The sequence below is a fragment of the Onychostruthus taczanowskii genome, unplaced genomic scaffold, assembly GCF_017590055.1.
Source record: "Onychostruthus taczanowskii isolate IOZ18803 unplaced genomic scaffold, ASM1759005v1 scaffold24, whole genome shotgun sequence".
Lineage (NCBI taxonomy): Eukaryota > Metazoa > Chordata > Aves > Passeriformes > Passeridae > Onychostruthus > Onychostruthus taczanowskii.
Window position 1 is genome coordinate 1,188,793 of NW_024499684.1, and position 18,883 is coordinate 1,207,675.

Consider the following 18,883-nt stretch of genomic DNA (forward strand, 5'->3'; position numbering starts at 1 on the left):
CACAATTTTTGGGAGACTGAGGATGTAGTCCTTAGAGCCATCTGCCAAACAGGATGCAGTTGTGTACTGTGGGATTAATTCAGGGTACACAGGCACACTAATGCACCTTGGATTCAGGGAAACTGCTGCAGCTGTAGAAAAGACATGCAGACACAGGCACGGGTATAAAACAACCCCTTCTTCTGTTCTTGTTTTGGGGGGAATTATCAGTACCCATCAGTTCCTAAATCATTTTAATTGTCCTTGACATGGATTTTAACACAGTTCGTGTACACTGACAGAAACACAGCTAAGGGAATTCACACTCAGCTGACAGAGGAAGAGCCAAAAACATTGGAGGCAAATGGTTCGACCCAGACATTTTGGCCTAGCAGAGTCTTTGCTATGTTCTTATTGTGACTAGGTGGAGAACTTGGGCTGGAATTAGAGAATTGACAGGGAATCAGCACAGGAAGGCACTGCCCTGCATGGTGCGATTCCTCCCTCACCAAGCCTGTGAGACACAAACCCCCCAAAAGGAGGGGCAGGGAGATGTTTTACCCCCAGTTCTCTCTTCCTGGCCACGGTGTGCAGGAGCCTGAGGAGGTGGAGCTGCTCGGGCGGGTCCAGCTGGGCCATGGGTGCCACCAGCTCCCGCAGGCGGGCGTGGATCGGCCGCGGCTGCTTCTCGTAGAGCGCGGGCAGCACCCGCAGCAGCATGGAGTTCCCTGGGGACACAGCAGGGACAGCGTCTGAGGCTGAAACGTGTGGCTGGGGTGTGGATTCTACTGCCCTCTGTCACAGCTGGGGCACGTATCTGCTGTTCACTGGGCTGGTTTCTTTCTCTCTCCCACAGCCAATCCTCCCTCCAGATCTGTCGGAGCATAGTCTGACTCTGGTTTGTTTTCTTTTTTTTTACTTTTGTATTTTTAATTTCCCAAATAAAGAATTGTTATTCTTATTCCCATAGCTTTACCTCAGAGCCCCTTCATTTCAAAATAATAATTTGGAAGGAGGGGGGTTTACATTTTCTATTTCACAGAAGGTTCCTGCCTTCCTTAGCAGACACCTGCCTTTTAAAACCCAGAGACAGGCAGGGACCAGCTGTCAGTCAGTGCCCAGCACTGGGCAGAGCCCCACAGCACCAGCACGCTCTGGAGAGAGCAGGTCAACAATCACAGAATTATTTGGGTTGGGGAGATGTTAAATCTCATCTCCTTCCACCCCTCCCCTGGGCACCTTCCAGCAGGGTGCTCCAACCTGGCCTGGAAGGATCATCAGTACAAAACCAGGGAGGCATAAAACTGTAGAAAATTATATATTGGGCCAAGAAACCAAATAAATTATCAAAAATAGAGCAAATCATTGCAGGCATAACAACACTATGTAAAAAAAACCCCACTAATTCATATTAATTATAATTTTATTTCTGAATGAATTGCAGGCATAACAACACTATGTTAAAAAAAAAAAAAAAAACCAAACCCAAAAAACCCCACTAATTCATATTAATTATAATTTTATTTCTGAATGTCATAAGAATGCTGCTTAATGAGCTTTCAGTTTTGGATGATGCTCTGTTGAGTCCTAGGCCAAACTAAGTGTGATTTCAATTAACAAAGAAACAAGAGAAGAAAGAAGGAGAGAAATTACAAACAACAAAAACAACAAAAGACAAACTGCAATTCTCCTTTGCTGAGATTCAGATTTTCAAATTAAATAAGCATCATATGGAAGGAATAGTTGGTGAACAGAGAGCTAAACATGTATTTGAACAGAAATAGTTAAGGATGCCATTTCCAGGAATAGAATGGAGCCAGAGAGAGCCAACTGCAGACAGACAGAGATATGCTAAACCCTCTCTCACACATTTTCTTAAGATGTCTGTGCATAATTCAATTTGAAGTCCAGGCTCATACCAAAATATATAACTTCACATCGCAGTACATGCCTGCCTCAATGGATTTAAGTTTCACTTGAGCAACATATGGAAAACATCTGCCTATTGCAACCTAGTATGGCTCCTTTTTGTAAACCCTTGGAAGTCCTCACGGCCTCTTTGGATTTGGTTTCCAAGAGGAATCAGCTCTCTGGCCTGCTGCTTTTCCTCCCATTTTCATCTGAGCCGGATAACTTTGGAAGATAAGCAGATCTCTTCATGGATGGTAGGAAAAGGATATTTGGGTTCAGACTGGAGCACGTGGGGCTCTTGCCAGATACAGAAAATGCACCCCAGGACACGGCTGGGTCTCACAACCTCCCCCTGAGCCAAGAAGCGAGCACATAACTCAGGGCAGGTTCAGACAGCTCTGAGCCCAACAGCTTGTAATGATCCCTGAGGGTCTCCCTGAGTGGCTCTCCACTCCAGCCAGCCACACTTCTGCACCTTGTCCTGCTTGGAGAATCCCTGGCTGCTTCCTGGAGGCTGCTCCGAGCCCCCCATGCAGCCCCAGCAGTGCCAAAGGCCAGGCCAGACCCCACTCCCACCCCACGGACACAGCACATTTATCTTGTTCTGTTCTACACGGTCACAAGGGCCAGGGGCAAAGGAAAGAGATTTGCTGATGAATCAGCCTGAAAAGATGAACAAACTGCTCCACTCTGGCCATTTTCTAACCACGTTCCCTGGGCTCTTCCCGACGGAAGATGGTTCTCAGTGGATCTGGATAAAAATGTCACCACTAATATTCCATGGGATTGATGCCAAGCTCCAATTCCCCCAGAGGGAGAAGCTGGAGATTGGGAAAGGTTCTTCCCCAGAGGGTGCTGAGCACTGCCCAGGCTCCCCAGGGAAGGGCACAGCCCCAAAGCTGCCAGGAGAGTTTGGACAGTGCTGCCAGGGATGCCCAGGGTGGGATTGTTGGGGAATCTGGGCCAGGGGTTGGACTGGAGGACCCCTGTGGCTCCTTCCCAACCCAGCATGAGGATGGATTCACTGGAACTTTCCTAGACTCATGTCATAGTTCGAAATGGAAACATTTTGTACTGAATACACCAAAAATTCTTTTCTCTCTGGATGACATCGTGCTTCCAGCACTAAGTCCTTTCTTTGCACTTGCCATTGCTTAGTTTGCACTGGGAGTTTTCTGCCAATGTGGAGCAGAGCCCTTAAACTCCAGTCAAATTTCAACAACGATTGCAAAAGATGAAATTCCCGTATTCCTGGACAGGCAAATTTCCTCCCAGCTATAGAAGTGTGATGGGAAGGAATCCAAGAGGCAGTAACAAAAATAACAGCTTTAAGCAAGGAAAGACACCAACCTGAGCCATGCTATTGCCTAAGCTGGGATGTCAGAGGTAGGAAGGGATCTGGAAGGGAAGACTGATTATTTAGTCTGGCAAAGGAGCATTTGGAGTGCGGGGTGTATCAGAGGAGTGATGCAATCACAGATGATGGACTGCAGCCACCAAACTTCTCTAACAAAAAATACTTTGTGCTAGCGCAGCTTTGGGCAGCTTCCTGCAGCAAACACTGCTGGGCTGATATTCCCTAACCAAGATAAATGGAAAGCAAAGGCAATCAGAGCAATCCCCTCCCTCTGCAGTGAGATTGAAGTGACCTCACTGACATGGAATTGCTTTTAAGTGAAGAACCTGTGTGCACACGTGTAAATAATCCCAGATATCCCAGTTTGGGTCTGTTCTTCAGAGACCTCAAGAAAGGTCAGCAGGCACAACCCAGTTGGCCATTTTCTGGTCTTTTCATGTTTGAGGTAGCAAAGGATACTCAGAGCTGTTTGTTTGTCCCATCTTTAAGGGCTCTGAGGGGATTGATGCACACCCAGCTCCCCAGCCCCCTGATTCCCAGAGCTCAGGCAGCCAGAGGTGATATTGGGAATTCTGAATAATTCATTTGTTCCCATTCTTGCTACATCTGCCTCAATCTAAACTAAGAGCCTGAAAATGTTTGTTGTGTGAGAATGGAAAAAACATCCCACTCAATTCCCTAAATGCCTTCCTTCCCTCTTCCTTCCCTGCCACCCTGACCCCCCAATACTTTCCAGATTAGATTTCCTCACCCTTCCCAAGCAGACCACACGCTGGGAATGACACAACCCCAGCACACAGAGTCCTACAGCTGGGGACACTCCACGGCTGCACAGGAGGCAGGGAGGGACCCCAGGGGCGTGGTGGGGTGGTGCCAGCCCTGCACCCACTCCTGGAAAAGGCTGCCCCGAGCTCCAGTTCTGCCCATCCCAGGAGCACAGAGAGCTCGGGAAGAACAAGTGTCCCAGGGGCAGATGGATTTTCACTCCAGAGGGAGCTTCCAAAGACAAAACTCAAGCACCAGGACTAATTTTCCACCCAGGATGACTCAGGTTTGGCACATACCTACTGGAAAGTCACGGAACCATTTAGGTTGGAAAGGACCTCCAGAATCAGTCCAACCTGTGCCCCCATCCCCACCTTGTCCCCACCACCCTCCCAGGGAGGAATTCCTCTCCAATATCCAAGGCACAGGTAGTGCAGGTTTGTATAAGCAAAACCAGAGAGACAAACGGAAAGGGAACTAGATTCCAAGTCAGATGTAATTACAGGAGGGTTTTTTTGCTATTCTCTGGATATTTCATTGCCAATACACAATTTGTATTAGATCACCCCTAATCTCACCTAAGCAAAGCATCTCTGGCATGATTAATGGCCTGTTGAACCAAAAAGATTGCAGAATTTAAACCAGATTAATACCAAGAAGACTTGGACTAAATTAATGTTTCATCCAAAAGCACCTTGTTTTGCATTTTCAAAGGTAACAGACACAACTCTGATTGTGCAGCTGCAGATTTACAGTTCCCAAAACAGGATACGAGACTAACAGTTTATCCACGGGGTAATGGTGGTGTAAGTGCTAATTAGGGCTGGAAAAGCAGGACCCTAACAAGCTGTTAGAACCCCTTAAGAGCTCTCCTTTATTGCTTAAAGCAATAAACTGTTGGTATATAACAGAATTTATTATACAGCAGCGCCTAACCCTCCAAAAAAGCTCTATTTAGCTGAACCAGACACGTGTATCCAAACCAACTCCAGGTATGTTTATTTTCCTACCAATCCCCTCCCGAGCCCTGGCACACACCGACCACAAACTGAACTTGCAGGGAACGCTTTCTTTTCCACAAACGACACAAAACAACCCAACCCAGCCCGCGCAGCCCGAGCGCTCCCACCCATCCCCGGGCGCTGCCGCACGTCCCAATCCGCCCGGGGGCAAGCACAGCTCTCCCCTTGGCCACTCAGAGCATCGCCCAGGCAAACCTGGAGGGCTGGGATTGAGCAAGCTGCCCGCCCCCTTCCCTTCCCTTCCCTCGCCTGCCGGCCAAAAGGCAGAGCCGGCAGCGCTGCGCTCACAGCGCGGCCGCTCATTCATTCGGGCTCGGCGCTCGCAGAGCTCATCGCGGCTCTGCTGCAGCCCCGGCTCTGCTGCAGCCCCGCACAGCCCCGGCTCTGCTGCAGCCAGCTCCGGCTCTGCTGCAGCCCCGCAGCCCCGCACAGCTCCTCACAGCCCAAGGACCGTCAGGAAGCAGCCCGGAGAATGCTGCCCCGAGAGCTCCTCTCCCTGCTCACGCTGCTCTGTGTTTTCAGGGCTTCTGGCTCTGTGGTGGATGAAGACGATGACTACGAGCTCATGTACGTGAACCTGGATAATGAAATCGAAGGTCCAGCCCCTGCGACTGAGGAAGGTGAGTAAACTTAAACTGAATTTAAGTGCAGAACTGCCTTTGGTGCTGCCTAGCTCTTAGAAGAGTTACTACTGCAAACATAATTTACTTTTTCCAGAGGGAGAAGCTCTTGCTCGTAGCGGTGGATTGTTATGGGCAGTAATGGTAAAGCCCTTGGATGGGGTGCCTGGGACTGTGCTTTAGGCTCTTGATTTCTCAGTTTTCCTGCAAAAGGCTGCTGCTGCCCCAGGGGTTTAGGATCTCTGTAATCACACCCCTGCACGGTTCTGTCCTGATACAGAGGGAAAGGCACTGGCCCCAGCACGGCAGGGGGTTGCAACCAGATTGTTTGTAAGGTCCCTTACAGTCCAAACCAGTCTGAGCCCACGATTCTGTGACAGTCTGGAGGACACGAGCCTTGCACAGAGCCAGGTTTTATCAAACACTGCCGTGTAAAACTCAGTACAAAGGAACAGTAACATCTGTACCTTCCCTTCCAGCTGTTTCGTGTGACTGCCAGCGGGAGCACAGCAAGTGGGACAAGCTGTTCATCATGCTGGAGAACTCGCAGATGAAGGAGAACATGATGCTGCAGGCTCTGGATGAACTCCCCAGGCTGGAGCTGCAGACCCTGAAGGCAGAGCTGAGCCAGCTGGCCACCACCCTGGCGGGCACCTTCGCCACTGTCACCTCCCACGTGGTGTCCCAGGTGGAGCAGGTGCTGGTGAGGAGCAGGGACCAGGCTGAGGAGGCCAGGAGGCTGCAGGAGTCGGAGCAAGGGAAGGTTCTGGAGCACGTCCTGCAGCTGAGCCACAACGTGTCGGTGAGGCTGGGCTGGCTGGAGAGCGCCTGGCGCCGCAGGGCCGAGGAGCAGGCACAGGAAACTGCTCTGCAGCAGCACAAACTGGATGCCAGCAGAGGGGACAGCCTCATCCTGAGCTCGCTGTGGAAGGAGCTGCAGCAGACCCGGGCTGAGCTGAGGGCGTCACAGCAATGGGCAGCTCAGCACCTGCTGCCAGCAGGTAAGGCCAGCCTGAGAGCTCCAAACTACCGGGGATCCACAAACCCCCTCCTGGGCACCTCCTTCTGCAAGGGCTCCAAAGCAGCCCCGGGAGCAGCAGGGCAGCTTTGAACAGGTTGTGTGTGAAGGGGGCAACCCCAAACTGGTGGAAAAAGAGGCACTGAGCTTTTCAAACATGGGATCAAAGATAGGTTTCATCAAAGTCCTCGTGCAGGGCAGAGCCAGCCAGGATCCCACCTCCTCCAGGCTCTCCCAGATCAAAGCCATTGTCAGAGAGCAGTACATGTATTTTAGACATCCAGATTATGTTGTCTCACCTCTTGCCTTCCCAGCTGGTGACTCCTGTGAGTTTGCAGCAGTCACAGAGCTCTCCTGCATGTTCCCACTCCTTCCTCTTCCTCCATGAAGATCTCCTCACCAGCTCCAGTGTCCAAGAGCTGGACATGGTGCTGTCAGCCAGCCAAGCACACTTCCAGGGCAGGGAGGGCACATTCCCTGCATGCCAGTGGGAATAGTCTGCCCTGAATATTCTCACTGGCACAGAGAAATCAGTGACCCGTGCTGCTGTTGTTTGGGGGATTTTTCCTTTTCCAAAGCATTGGCACTGGTGGTTGTAGAAAGGTGGGCTCATACCTCAAATCCCAACTCAGCTTTTGTGTGCAGGGCAAGGAGACACCCAAAAAAGCAGCAGCAGCTTGGGTGTGGCAGAGCAGCCCCTCATTTGTTTCAACGTGGGTGCAGAATCACCATGTGCAAGATAAACCACTGAAATCACCCTGCCCACCAGCGAGCTGTCACTGCCAGCCTTCTAACTGCTGGTTAATGGCTTGTTTTCTACAAATATAAGTTATTGTCACCTAAACCCCCCCAAAATCCAGCCCCGCAGGGTGGGTGCGTAGGAAGGAGGGGGTGCAGCATCTCCAGAGAGAACTCTCACCCCAGGGATCAGAGAGGAGCAGTAATTGCTGCAGCAAAGGCAACAAAAGCCACACCATTGTTCACATCAAAGCCTTTACAGCCTAACCTGAGCCCATCCCTTCACGCAGGGCAGACTCGGCTTTAGAAGTAAATTGTTTTCATTGCTTTAACACAGCACCTCAGAAATCTTTGTGCTTTGGGAGGAGGTCTTTGAGCATATTCCTCTTTTCCCCAAATAAAACCTCGCAGAGAGCATGATCTCATTCCTTATCTCCCTGCACCCCAGCCAGCCTCAGCAGCTACTCTGCTCTAGGTGAGAGCAACAAACTCGATCTGCAGTGAGGATCGTCAGTGGAAATTGAGTTTATTTCCACTGGTTCCCACATGATTTTACATAAAACAACCATACTTGTAAATTTAAAGGCTACATTTTAAGTACTTCCAGAGTATCTCCCTGTTTTTGTTTTTTTTTCCAAGGGAATTTTTAGCAACTGACTTTAATTTCTCACATCTTGACTTACTGCCAGCCATACTCTCGAGCGATTTTCTAATCACACTTTTTTGTTCTTCACTGAGGCTGGTTTTAATTTTGTTTAGGCTTTGATAATAGAGCCTGAAAGCTTGCTAATTAAAAGCCTTTTCACAATAGTGCTCTTAAGTAGCATTTTAAGGAGAATCCCCAGCAGTTGCTCACTGACCCTGCCCCTCCTCAAAAGGGTCAATGGGAGATGTAAAATCTGTTCAAAGCTGGAGGGAAGCAGCCCATGAAATACCACAGCAGCTCAGTCCTGGAGGGCACAAAGAGTCCTTCATTCCCTGAAGCAGAAATTTCCACACACGTTTTAGACATTTCGGATCCTCCAGCTTCTTTAAACAGGAAATGAAGCAGCTTAATTGGAGAAGGGGCTGCTTGTTCCCTCCTGTCACCTTGGATATTAACTTAGGTGCAACCAGGGAACAGCACAGAAACCACCAGAAATGTCTTGGCTTTACTGATCTCCAGTTGCTTTCCCAAGTTGCATAAATTTCTGTTAGTGGTTTTAACTAATCTAATTTCTATTATCAACACTTGGATTAATTGGACATGAGAGAAGAGCTGGTTAAAAAGTATCACTTGTCTCATAATTTCTCCTGTTTAACCAGTGCCCATGAAAGCTCCTGACCAAAAAACCCTAAAGGCAGGGCCAGGAAAGGGAGTAGTGTAAATTAAGGAAGCAACCCATCTCAGCATGTTCCTGCCAACATTTTCTGCTTCTCAGCAGCTCCTCATGCCCATTATTCATGGCACAGCCTCCCAGCAGTTCCCTTCTCCAGGCACAGCCTCCCCCCTCTCCTGGGAATGCCAAAGCTGCTGTTTGATGGGATCCCTGACCCCTTCCCTCTGCACAACGTTGGTATTTTCACTACTCCACAGCACACTTAGAGGATAGAACATAACTTCAGTGGCGCCAAGGGAGGGTTACTCAATTACCTGGTAGAATTACCCAATTCCAGGGGCTGACAGAGTCCCTTCTCCCAGGAGGTGGTGCTCCATTCAGAGTGGGAAGCCCAGCTTCCCAAAGGAAGCAGCAAGGCAGAGAGGCTGCATTAACCCTTTGGATGTCCCAGGACTGTACAGTGCCCCCTGTGCAGGCAGGGAAGAGCCCAGAGATTCCTGCAGCCAGATTATCCCTTGCTAGAGTGTCCAGCAATTCCCACACCAGCTCTGGCAGCTCCTTCCAATCATCCTGGGGTAGGTTCCTGCATCCCACTGGATGAGCTGAGCTCTCAGCTCCCTTTGGGAAGCCTGGAAGTGAGCACCGGATCAGGTACTGGGACAGGCTGCCGGAGGAGTGATGGAGTCCCCATCCCTAGAAGAGCTCAAAATGGGTGGATGTGGCACTTGAGGGCCTGGTTGAGTGGTGAACACGGTGGTGCTTGGCTGGCAGTTCACAGAATCATGGAATGATGTGGGATGAAGGGATTTCTAAAGATCATCTTGTTGCAATCCCACCTGCCATGGGCAGGGACGCCTTTCCCTGTTCCAGGCTGCTCCAAGCCTCAGTGTCCAGCCTGGCCTTGGACACTGCCAGGGATGGGGCAGCCACAACTTGGTGATCACAGAGGTCTTGCTGTGTCAATGTCAAAGGTCCCAGCTGTGTTCATACAAAAAAACCAGTTCTTATTTACCTGACAATCTCCTAAACTTTTCCAGGCTGTGAAACCGCAATTCTGTTCCCCATGCGCTCGAGGAAGATCTTTGGGAGCGTCCACCCAACCTCTGGAATGACCCTGAGCTCCTTCACTGCCTGCATCTGGCTCAAGGTGACCGAGGCCTTGGACAAAACCATCGTCTTCTCCTACGGAACCAAGTTTAACCCCTACGAAATCCAGCTGTACCTGAGCCGCGCCGCGGCCGTGCTCGCTGTGGGCGGCGCCCAGCACAAGCTGGCTGCCACAAATGTGGTTGTTCCTGGCAAGTGGCTCCACCTGTGCGGCTCCTGGAGCTCGGAGAACGGATCTGCATCCCTGTGGGCACAGGGGGAGCTGGCAGCCAGCGCCTGGGACGTGGCTGGGGCTCACACCATTCCTGACGGGGGCATCCTGCAGCTGGGCCAGGAGAAGAACGGCTGCTGCGTGGGAGGGGGGTTTGATGAAGCTCTGGCCTTCTCGGGGAAGCTGACTGGCTTTAACCTGTGGGACCGAGTGCTCAGCCCCGCCGAGGTGACAGCTCAGAGCACGGGGGACACCTGTGGCACCCGGGGCAACGTGGTGGGCTGGGGGGTCACGGAGGTGCTGCCCTACGGAGGGGCCCAGTACGTGTCCTAAAGCCTGGGGGCTGCACGGGAATGGATTGCACAGAGCTGAACAACAATACTGAAACAGCCAGAGCTGCAGGAGCCCCTGCCTCTGGAATTCCCAAGGAACATCAGCCCTGCAAGTTCACAGAAAGAGGCACTGTGGAGATGGGATCAATGTCTGCCTGCTGTCCTGGAGAAACCCTGAAAACACAGCCGCACACCAAGGCGTGGCGCTGGGAAAGCTGCTCCTGTGTCAGGCAGCTCTGTCTCTCCAGTGCAGGGTTCTCTGATGTATAAAGTGAGGGTCACCACGGACATTCAGGAGCCAAATGGAGCTCCCAACATCCCTGCTGAGGAAAATCTGACCTGGCTCTGCAAAACAGAGCAGCTGTGGCTGCCCCTGGATCCCTGGCAGTGCCCAAGGCCAGGCTGGACACTGGGGCTTGGAGCACCTGGGACAGTGAAAAGTGTCCCTCCCCATGGCAGGGGGTGGGACTGCATGAGCTTTAAGGTCCATTCCAACCCAAACCGTTCCAGACTCCCTCCAGTCCTTGGGTTCTATAGTGTTAATGTGAATTTTACAGAGGAACCACCCAAATCAAGAAATGTGTTGTCTATTAATCATTGGTAGTAATGTGTAGACTCTAAGAAAGTAGTTCCTTGTTTAAAGCATTATTTATGCCACGGATTGATATAAAAATAATATTCCCCATCATAATCTGATATGACATTGGGAAGAAATGCAGCTGTATTATATTGTACATTGACTTTGTGATAATTTTATTGAAATTATTTTTGTAAAGTTGTTTTGTAAATAAAGATACTTTACTAGACTAAAACTCTCTACTCTTCTCATAAACCAAAATTCTGAACCAAGTCCCAAGTGGGGCTTTTTCCACATTTTGAATCATGCAGTTTTAGGTGCTGATAGAGAAAACATCAGTAGCAACATCTCACAGGAGCAGGGACCCCATGCACAATCCTGGCCCTCTGGGGCCAGGTTCTAAGGTACACTTGGACTTGTTTGCTGTCCTCAGGGGGTTTGTACAAGATAGAATTGCTGCTCAGTGCCAGTGATTCTCTTCTCTCTCACACAAACTTATCCCAAATCCCCTAAAGCCTAGGGCTGGATACAGAGCACAGCAGCAGCTGCAGAGAGCCAAGGAACTGCTGAGGATTTTTGGGTAGAAAACAGAGCACAAGCAGAGAATGATGAATACCCTACACACTGGGTATGTAACCATTTACAACAAGAACCATTGCTTGCTACCTGTTGAAGTCTCTGAAGAAGTTATCATGAGGAATGTCTTATTCAAGCAATTCCTATTTCCCCTGGAAGCAGCCCATCCTTCTTCTCTATCCCCATGTTTCCCTGTCTCTCTCATTCTCTCAGATATTCTAAGAACAGACTTTGACAAATTTCTTGACATGTTGCTGCTACACTTCCTCCTGACCATGACAGATTCCTGCTGCCCTGATACAAAAGTAGTAAAAAAAGGCAAATTTCACTTTCCTGTGCCATTCAAGAGGGCTGTGCTTCATACCTAAAGTTGTACGCACTGCTCCAAAGTTTTGGCAGCACTGCTTATTTAAGGGAAAAGAATTGCTCTGTTTGCTGGGATTTCTCCTGTTACCCTGCAATAAAAATGTATCTACATTATAAATGCTTGGCAATAAACTTGACAAAAATCCCTCACTAAGTAATATCTGCAAATAACCTTAGCTAGAGAACAATGAAACATTACCTCTGTTCATCTTTGGCAGCCAAAACCCAGATCTTCAGTGTTACAGAAACACTCAGGGTCCCACCATTGTGCAAGGGCAAAACCACTCTCAAATCCTCCCTCTGTTCAGTGCCCTCCATTAAGTGAAAACAAATGTCCCTGAAATGCAGCAGGAAAAGGAAAATCCTCAAAAAGATCTCCTGAAATCCTTCCTGGCTGCTCCTCTTACTGCAGCTCATACCTGAAATGCTTTGTCTTGGAGGGGTCCTTCTCCTGTCTCAGCTCAGGTTTGGCAGGGGACCAGAGGCTAAGCCAGGCCTTCCATCCTCACTGACTCAGCTGGAAAACTTCCCTTTTCCAGAGTGCTCTGCTCTTCCTTCATCACCCCCAGCACCAGCAAAGCTCTCCCACAGCCCAGCACCACAACCCACCTCCTCCAGCACACTTCTCTCCTTCCTTCCTCGCTCAGCTACGCTTTCCTTTGTCAGCAGTTTGGAGGAAGTAGCATTTTGGGGAATTTGGGCTGCAGTTATGAAAAAGCCTCTGCAATCCTGCACTGCCAACACAGATGAAGGAGCGAGGCTGAGGCACAGCCCAGCACCACAGGATGCCTGAGCTGCCCTGGAAGGGGGAGCAGCCATAGGACTCTCAGATTACAGGGCAGAGCTGCTGCTGTCCCTCGGGAATAAGTGGGAATAAATCCGTGTGACCCCGGTGCTGACGGACGGTGTCAGCACACAGCTCAGAGCCCACGCTCACTGGGCCAGAGCAGTCAAACCCTTCCTAAAGAGCTCTTTTTTAGCTAATGAGATAAGAACCTGCTTGTGCAGCCAAAGAGTTGCCCAAAGTAACGAAAAACTCCAGTTCCTCTCCAGCATTTGCAGGCAAGGGGCCAAAGTTTGCTCAGCCTGGTGCCACGAGGCTGAGCCCCGTCTGTGCAGTCCCACAACACGGCTTTGTCTCCAAAAACTGCCTTGGAAATCCATCCTCAGCAGCTTTGCCTCCTGCTCCCTTCAGCAAACGCTCTCAGGGCAGCTCTCAGCTCCCAGCCTGCTGCAAACCCAGCCTCAAACGCCAATTATGTGCAGTGTAATTAAAACTACGCAAAACAAATCATTTTGCCTGTTCTGAGCAGCCCCTTCCAGGCTGGAATTCCCAAACCTGATATCCACAGCAACATCTGCTGGTGGAAGAGCATAAATACACAACTCAGCCATGCTGAAACCTTCCATTGTGGCTGTGCATCACTTTTCCCAAAACCATGAATATGCTCACTATTTCTTTCTGTCAATACCCAACATTTACAAGAGGCAACACAACATTAGCACATTAGTAAGTCTTAAAAGACTAAATTTATATATTAATTTATAAATTAATAAATACAGGATGCACATGTTTATTTTGAGGGCTTAACATCTTCATAACAATGTTATTTTAATAATTAGTTATGGCTACTTACTGCTATTTCCCCTACTCGAAGGAGAACACTGATTTTAGCACTGCAGTAGCACTGTGTTGCAACAAACACTGTGAACTTTATTACTCCAATTCACTTGGAGTTCCTTTTATAGAGGAATGAATATTTTTGGCTTTTTAAACCACAAAAAAATAAAATGTAAAGAGATTAGCAACATTGTTCTATATAAAGCTAATAACGTAGGCAAAATGAAAGAACCACTACAAAGCTTTTATATCTTCCATCTGACTATTCCACCACAGAATGGGATTAATTTCATCCCCATTTCTCTTTTGGAGCCTTGCCAGTGACACTAAGAGGATAAGAGCTCCATGGCTGGTGCCTCATATCAGGGCTGATAATTTGGAGTCCATTAGCAGGGAATATTAACGAGTTCAGATGTATTTCCTGCCCTGTGGGTCAGCCAATCCATACCAAAACCTCCAGAGGTGCAGTAAATTCACATATTCCTTGAGAAAGCCTGCTGTTAGAGTGTGATTAATACATTTGATCACATTTATAGATATTTCCATAGGTCTGCTTTACACAGCTCATATTGTTCAACGGTTGAATGGATCCTGGAGTCTTTCCCACCCCTAATGATTGATTGATTCTGTAAGATCATGGTTCTGTACATGCCTAGCACAGCCTGATCTGGTCACACACCTGGATTAAACCCCAGCTCTGGGCTGGGCCTACCTTGCAGGACACTCCTGACGATGGTTTCTGTGTGCTCAGCCAGCAGCTCAGCCTTGGCAATGGCAGCCAAGGACAGGTAACTGGACATGTTCCTGCACAGCTCCTTATTGCCCCTCTGCAGGAATTTCACTGCCACTGGCACAGCCAAGGCCATCACTGGAGGCCGGTTGTAATTCTGCAAAAATGGGGGGGAAAAAAAGATTTATATAAAAGCCTTGTGCTGGGCAGAGTAGTGAAACCGAAGTCAAAGCAACCAGGGGAAAAGAGAAAAAAAATTGTCAAGAAAGTAATGTTTTGGTACCACCACTGAAGGCAGGAGTCAAAGAAAGAGCAAATACAGAAATTTAAAACTACTGCAGCAGGAAATGTTAAGAACAGTCCTATTTTTGTCTTCTGCTAGAGGAAGCAGCGGGGCACTAACAAAATGTGTGGTGCATAAATAAAAATCAATATAAATAAAATACAGAAGATATGAAGTGCACTAGCTACATGCTACCATTTCTAATGAGAGATTTGGAGTTTGGTGCTCCCTGGGAAGACAGAGGCTGTATCCAACATCCCAAAGCACAGGAAACACCTTGGAGCAGCCTTTCCCTGGTACTACACTGGACACTTGCTCACAGTGTAATAGCTCTAGTATTGATCATTAATTATTCTGTAATCATTAAGATTTCATTTTTTTACTTAAACTCACAGAATCCCAGAATGATTTGGATTGGAAAGGTCCCTTAAAACTCGCCCAGTTCCACCCCTGCCATGGCAGGGACACCTCCCACTGTCCCAAGTGCTCCCAGCCCCAGTGTCCAGCCTGGCCTTGGGCACTGCCAGGGATCCAGGGGCAGCCACAGCTGCTCTGGGCACCTCCAGCCAATTCCTCTGAACACTGAGATCCTTCAGGAGTGCAAACTCCTCTTCCTAAAATGGCTCCAAGCTTCTGAAGTCTCAGGGTCCCTGAGTGTACACTGGGGTTTGGAATCAAGGTCAGGAAAGGTTTTCTGCTATTACTTATACAGAAAATTGTGTAGACAAAGCACACACATCCATTGCCTGATGAATTCCCACAGCAGCAGGACAGATTTGTGTGTCACTGAGCACCCACATTCCCCCTGGAGCCTCCTTAACCAGTGCTGTGCTCTCCTCAACACTCAGATCTTTGAAACTGGAGCACATCCCTGTTTCTGAAAATAATCCTGCAGTGTGATTATGTCTAATTAGCAGCTGAAATCCCAGGCAAACCTGGAACCCAGATGTTCGAGGCAGCAACAGAACACTGCGAAGGAAGGCAGAGCAGACTTTCTGGACTTTCATTCTGGAGCAGCTCTGAGTAGAATAAATTTAGACTGAGAAACCCCAAATCTATTATTCCACAGAGTTTGAGCAGCTCTGAGGATTCTCCCTTGCAGCAGAGACTTGCCAAGCAGTGGACACTCCCTCCCAGAGACCCCTGAGGAAGAAGGGGCTGCAGCCACCCCTTGGTGTCAAGACAGATCATTTTGGCAGCTGCCATATGACCAAAAGCTGCATCTTTAATGAGAAAAGCCCTCCAAATAAATGAAGCTTTCTGCAGCAGCATGTTTAAATCAACATAATGCCTTGTTATGTTTGGCTGAGACACCACGGAGCAGGAGCCAAATGCTGCTCCAAGTTATTGCTCTGCTACTCCACACAAAGAATGGGAAGATAAGGCTTGGCTCTCTGACTAGGATTTAAAAGATCTAAGAAAATTCTAAAGAACAATCCTTTTTTTCCCCCCACCCCTTACAATAAAGATAAAATCCTTAGTTAAGAAAAGGTTTGAATTCAGAGGGAAGGAGAAAGGTTTCATCTGTTCCATGATAAACATCAGGGCAGGAAGGCACACTCAGAAGATGTGGAGGTGACAATGAAGAGCAGATTTCAATAAAGTGATACAGTGATGTTTGCAAACCTTGGGGACCTCCCTGCTGCTGATATCAACAGAGACCTGCCTGAGATCCAGCCCAGCTGGCAGATATTCATTATTGTTCCAACTGTCCCCCACATCTGCTGGAAAACCTCCGTTTATACCTCTTTGTTTTAATGCAAATGAACTTACCAATAAAAGCTCTGTTTTAGGGAGCAGCAAATGTGCATTTGTAACTCAGCTGTGGCTGCCCCTGGATCCCTGGCAGTGCCCCAGGCCAGGCTGGACATTTGTAACTCAGCTGTGGCTGCCCCATCCCTGGCAGTGCCCCAGGCCAGGCTGGACAGGGCTGGAACACCTGGGACAGTGGGAGGTGTCCCTGCCACGGCAGGGGTGGCACTGGATGGGCTTTGAGGTCCTTCCAACCCAAACCATTCCATGATTCTGTGAGCTACCTCAATGATTTCAGGAGAGGAGGAATCAGAACGGTGCAATCCCCCCAGCTCTGAGTTTTAAACATAAACCACTCACAAGCACCCAAAAAGAGAGCTACCAAAGCATTTTAAAAACAACAACAACTGGCAAGGAGAACACAGCACTGCTGCTCTCAGCCCAGCTCTACCTGCAGGATACAGCTCATGATGTCAGACGCAATTTTGGCATGTGGGGCATCCTCGTCCTTGCCAGAGGGTGTCAGGTTGTGCTCCAGACAGGACTCCCAGAGAGCCACCAGGGCCTTGCCGTGCCTCTCGATGGAGGCAGTCTCCCTGATGGCCGTGGTGATGCGGGTGATGCAGATCTCCACCACGGCCTGGTCGTTGTCGTTGGTCTGGTAGTCCTGGGGCAAGCAAAACACATCTGCCACCGAACTGCTCTGCCAGGACCCCACCCAGTTCAGTTTTTGTAGCATTCCTGAGTCCTTTTTTCCATGTCCACCTTTACAACAAATGGTCAGCATGATAGAACTCTGGAATTTGTTATCCCACAGGTCTTAATTCTCATTACTGGGAAGGTATGGACCCCTGTAATTGCATATAATCTTTAATATGCTTTAAATAACAATTTAATAAAAATTATTATAAAGATGAACTAGAAATATCTTTGAAGCTGGTGGGAACTGGATTTTGTCATCAGATTTAAATATTTAAAATATTTTAAAATATTTTTAAATATTTAAAATATTTTAAAATATTTTTAACTATTTAAAATATTTTAAAATATTTTTAACTATTTAAAATATTTTAAAATATTTTTAACTATTTAAAATATTTTAAAATATTTTTAACTATTTAAAATATTTTAAAATATTTTTAACTATTTAAAATATTTTAAAATATTTTTAACTATTTAAAATATTTTAAAATATTTTTAACTATTTAAAATATTTTAAAATATTTTTAACTATTTAAAATATTTTAAAATATTTTTAACTATTTAAAATATTTTAAAATATTTTTAACTATTTAAAATATTTTAAAATATTTTTAACTATTTAAAATATTTTAAAATATTTTTAACTATTTAAAATATTTTAAAATATTTTTAACTATTTAAAATATTTTAAAATATTTTTAACTATTTAAAATATTTTAAAATATTTTTAACTATTTAAAATATTTTAAAATATTTTTAACTATTTAAAATATTTTAAAATATTTTTAACTATTTAAAATATTTTAAAATATTTTTAACTATTTAAAATATTTTAAAATATTTTTAACTATTTAAAATATTTTAAAATATTTTTAACTATTTAAAATATTTTAAAATATTTTTAACTATTTAAAATATATAAAATATAAAAATATAAATATATATACATAAAATATAAATATTTTATAAAAATATTTAAAATATTTGCTCTTCAAGTCTTATCAGAAATTTAGATTGTTTATATACCCCCCCCTTATTAATACAATATAATCCCATTAAAAATTTTATTAAGGACAATGTTTCACTCACTGCAGCTGAACTAATAATTCTGATCTGTTCAAGAGCTTCAGAGAGGCTTCCTTCGATCTCAGCATCCTCCAGGGAGAAGAGATCCCCTGCCCGGGACAGGTCCTTCTGTGCCAAAACCAGCCCGAAGAGGTGATGCATGGCCCTGCTCAGCCGCCCTCTGCAGGCACCATGGGCACTCAGCTGGGCACAAAACGGGAACGGGCCCGGCCAGGAGCAGTCAGGTTCATAGGAAGGATAAATCTGGGCTGTATTTCAAGGCCTCCTTGGCCCCAGTCTTAAAGAAAACAAAACAAAACAAAACATTAACAAATGCATTGTTTGACATATTCCAGTTTAGCAAAGATTTTTAAATGTGTGTGAAAGTGTCACACAGAACTCCTGAGCCAGAGACATCCTCAAGCACATTCATGAACTGTGTATATTTTCACCGTCAAACACTAAGTAGCTTAAAATTAGATTAAAAAATACCTAATAACAGAACCCAAGGTTTTCTTCATTTCCATGCATGTTTCCTGAGCAGGCTGGTCCCTCGAGCAGCTGCTGAAGGTTCCAAACCCCTTTCCCTGGTCAGGAGCAGAGCTCCAGGAGGAGGAGGAGGGTGAAGCCTCTTCCTTTGTTTCCTGGATTGTTGTGTCTTGACTCAGAAAAACATTACTAGCAAGATTGAGAAGATAGCGAGCTTTGTTTAGAACAAACTGTCACTTTTGTTGCCAAAATGATCCCTAGGGTCTTTTAAACTCCTGTAAAACAAAGCCTTGGCTGAGATGAAACTCTGCTCTTCTCCTTGGCTCAGGAATGGAGCAGAGGC

At 46.9% G+C, this 18,883-nt stretch overlaps 2 protein-coding genes across 3 annotated transcripts in view; one reads left to right on the plus strand and one right to left on the minus strand.

Annotated features, from left to right (window-relative positions):
* Window positions 1-18,213, minus strand: part of VEPH1 (ventricular zone expressed PH domain containing 1) — a 51,043-nt gene extending 32,830 nt beyond the window's left edge. For both annotated transcript variants that reach the window (XM_041405950.1, XM_041405949.1), the window contains exons 1-4: window positions 18,076-18,213; window positions 16,736-16,951; window positions 14,232-14,406; window positions 541-707 (exon numbers count right to left, since the gene is read on the minus strand). In XM_041405950.1, the coding sequence (XP_041261884.1) occupies window positions 541-707; window positions 14,232-14,406; window positions 16,736-16,951; window positions 18,076-18,213 (696 nt within the window). The remainder of the gene's footprint in view (window positions 1-540; window positions 708-14,231; window positions 14,407-16,735; window positions 16,952-18,075) is intronic.
* On the plus strand, window positions 5,507-10,380 carry PTX3 (pentraxin 3). The gene is made up of 3 exons (XM_041405951.1): window positions 5,507-5,654; window positions 6,134-6,655; window positions 9,767-10,380. Exons 1-3 carry the CDS (start codon window positions 5,507-5,509, stop codon window positions 10,378-10,380), a joined length of 1,284 nt encoding a protein of 427 aa, XP_041261885.1.
* Window positions 18,214-18,883: the final 670 nt, after the last annotated feature.

Bases quoted from the DNA above. Each gene is read 5' to 3' on its own strand.
- PTX3 (XM_041405951.1), top strand. From the start codon at position 5,507: ATGCTGCCCCGAGAGCTCCTCTCCCTGCTCACGCTGCTCTGTGTTTTC. The intron at 5,655-6,133 runs GTGAGTAAACTT...CTTCCCTTCCAG, and splicing joins AGCCCCTGCGACTGAGGAAG to CTGTTTCGTGTGACTGCCAG. The intron at 6,656-9,766 runs GTAAGGCCAGCC...AAACTTTTCCAG, and splicing joins TCAGCACCTGCTGCCAGCAG to GCTGTGAAACCGCAATTCTG.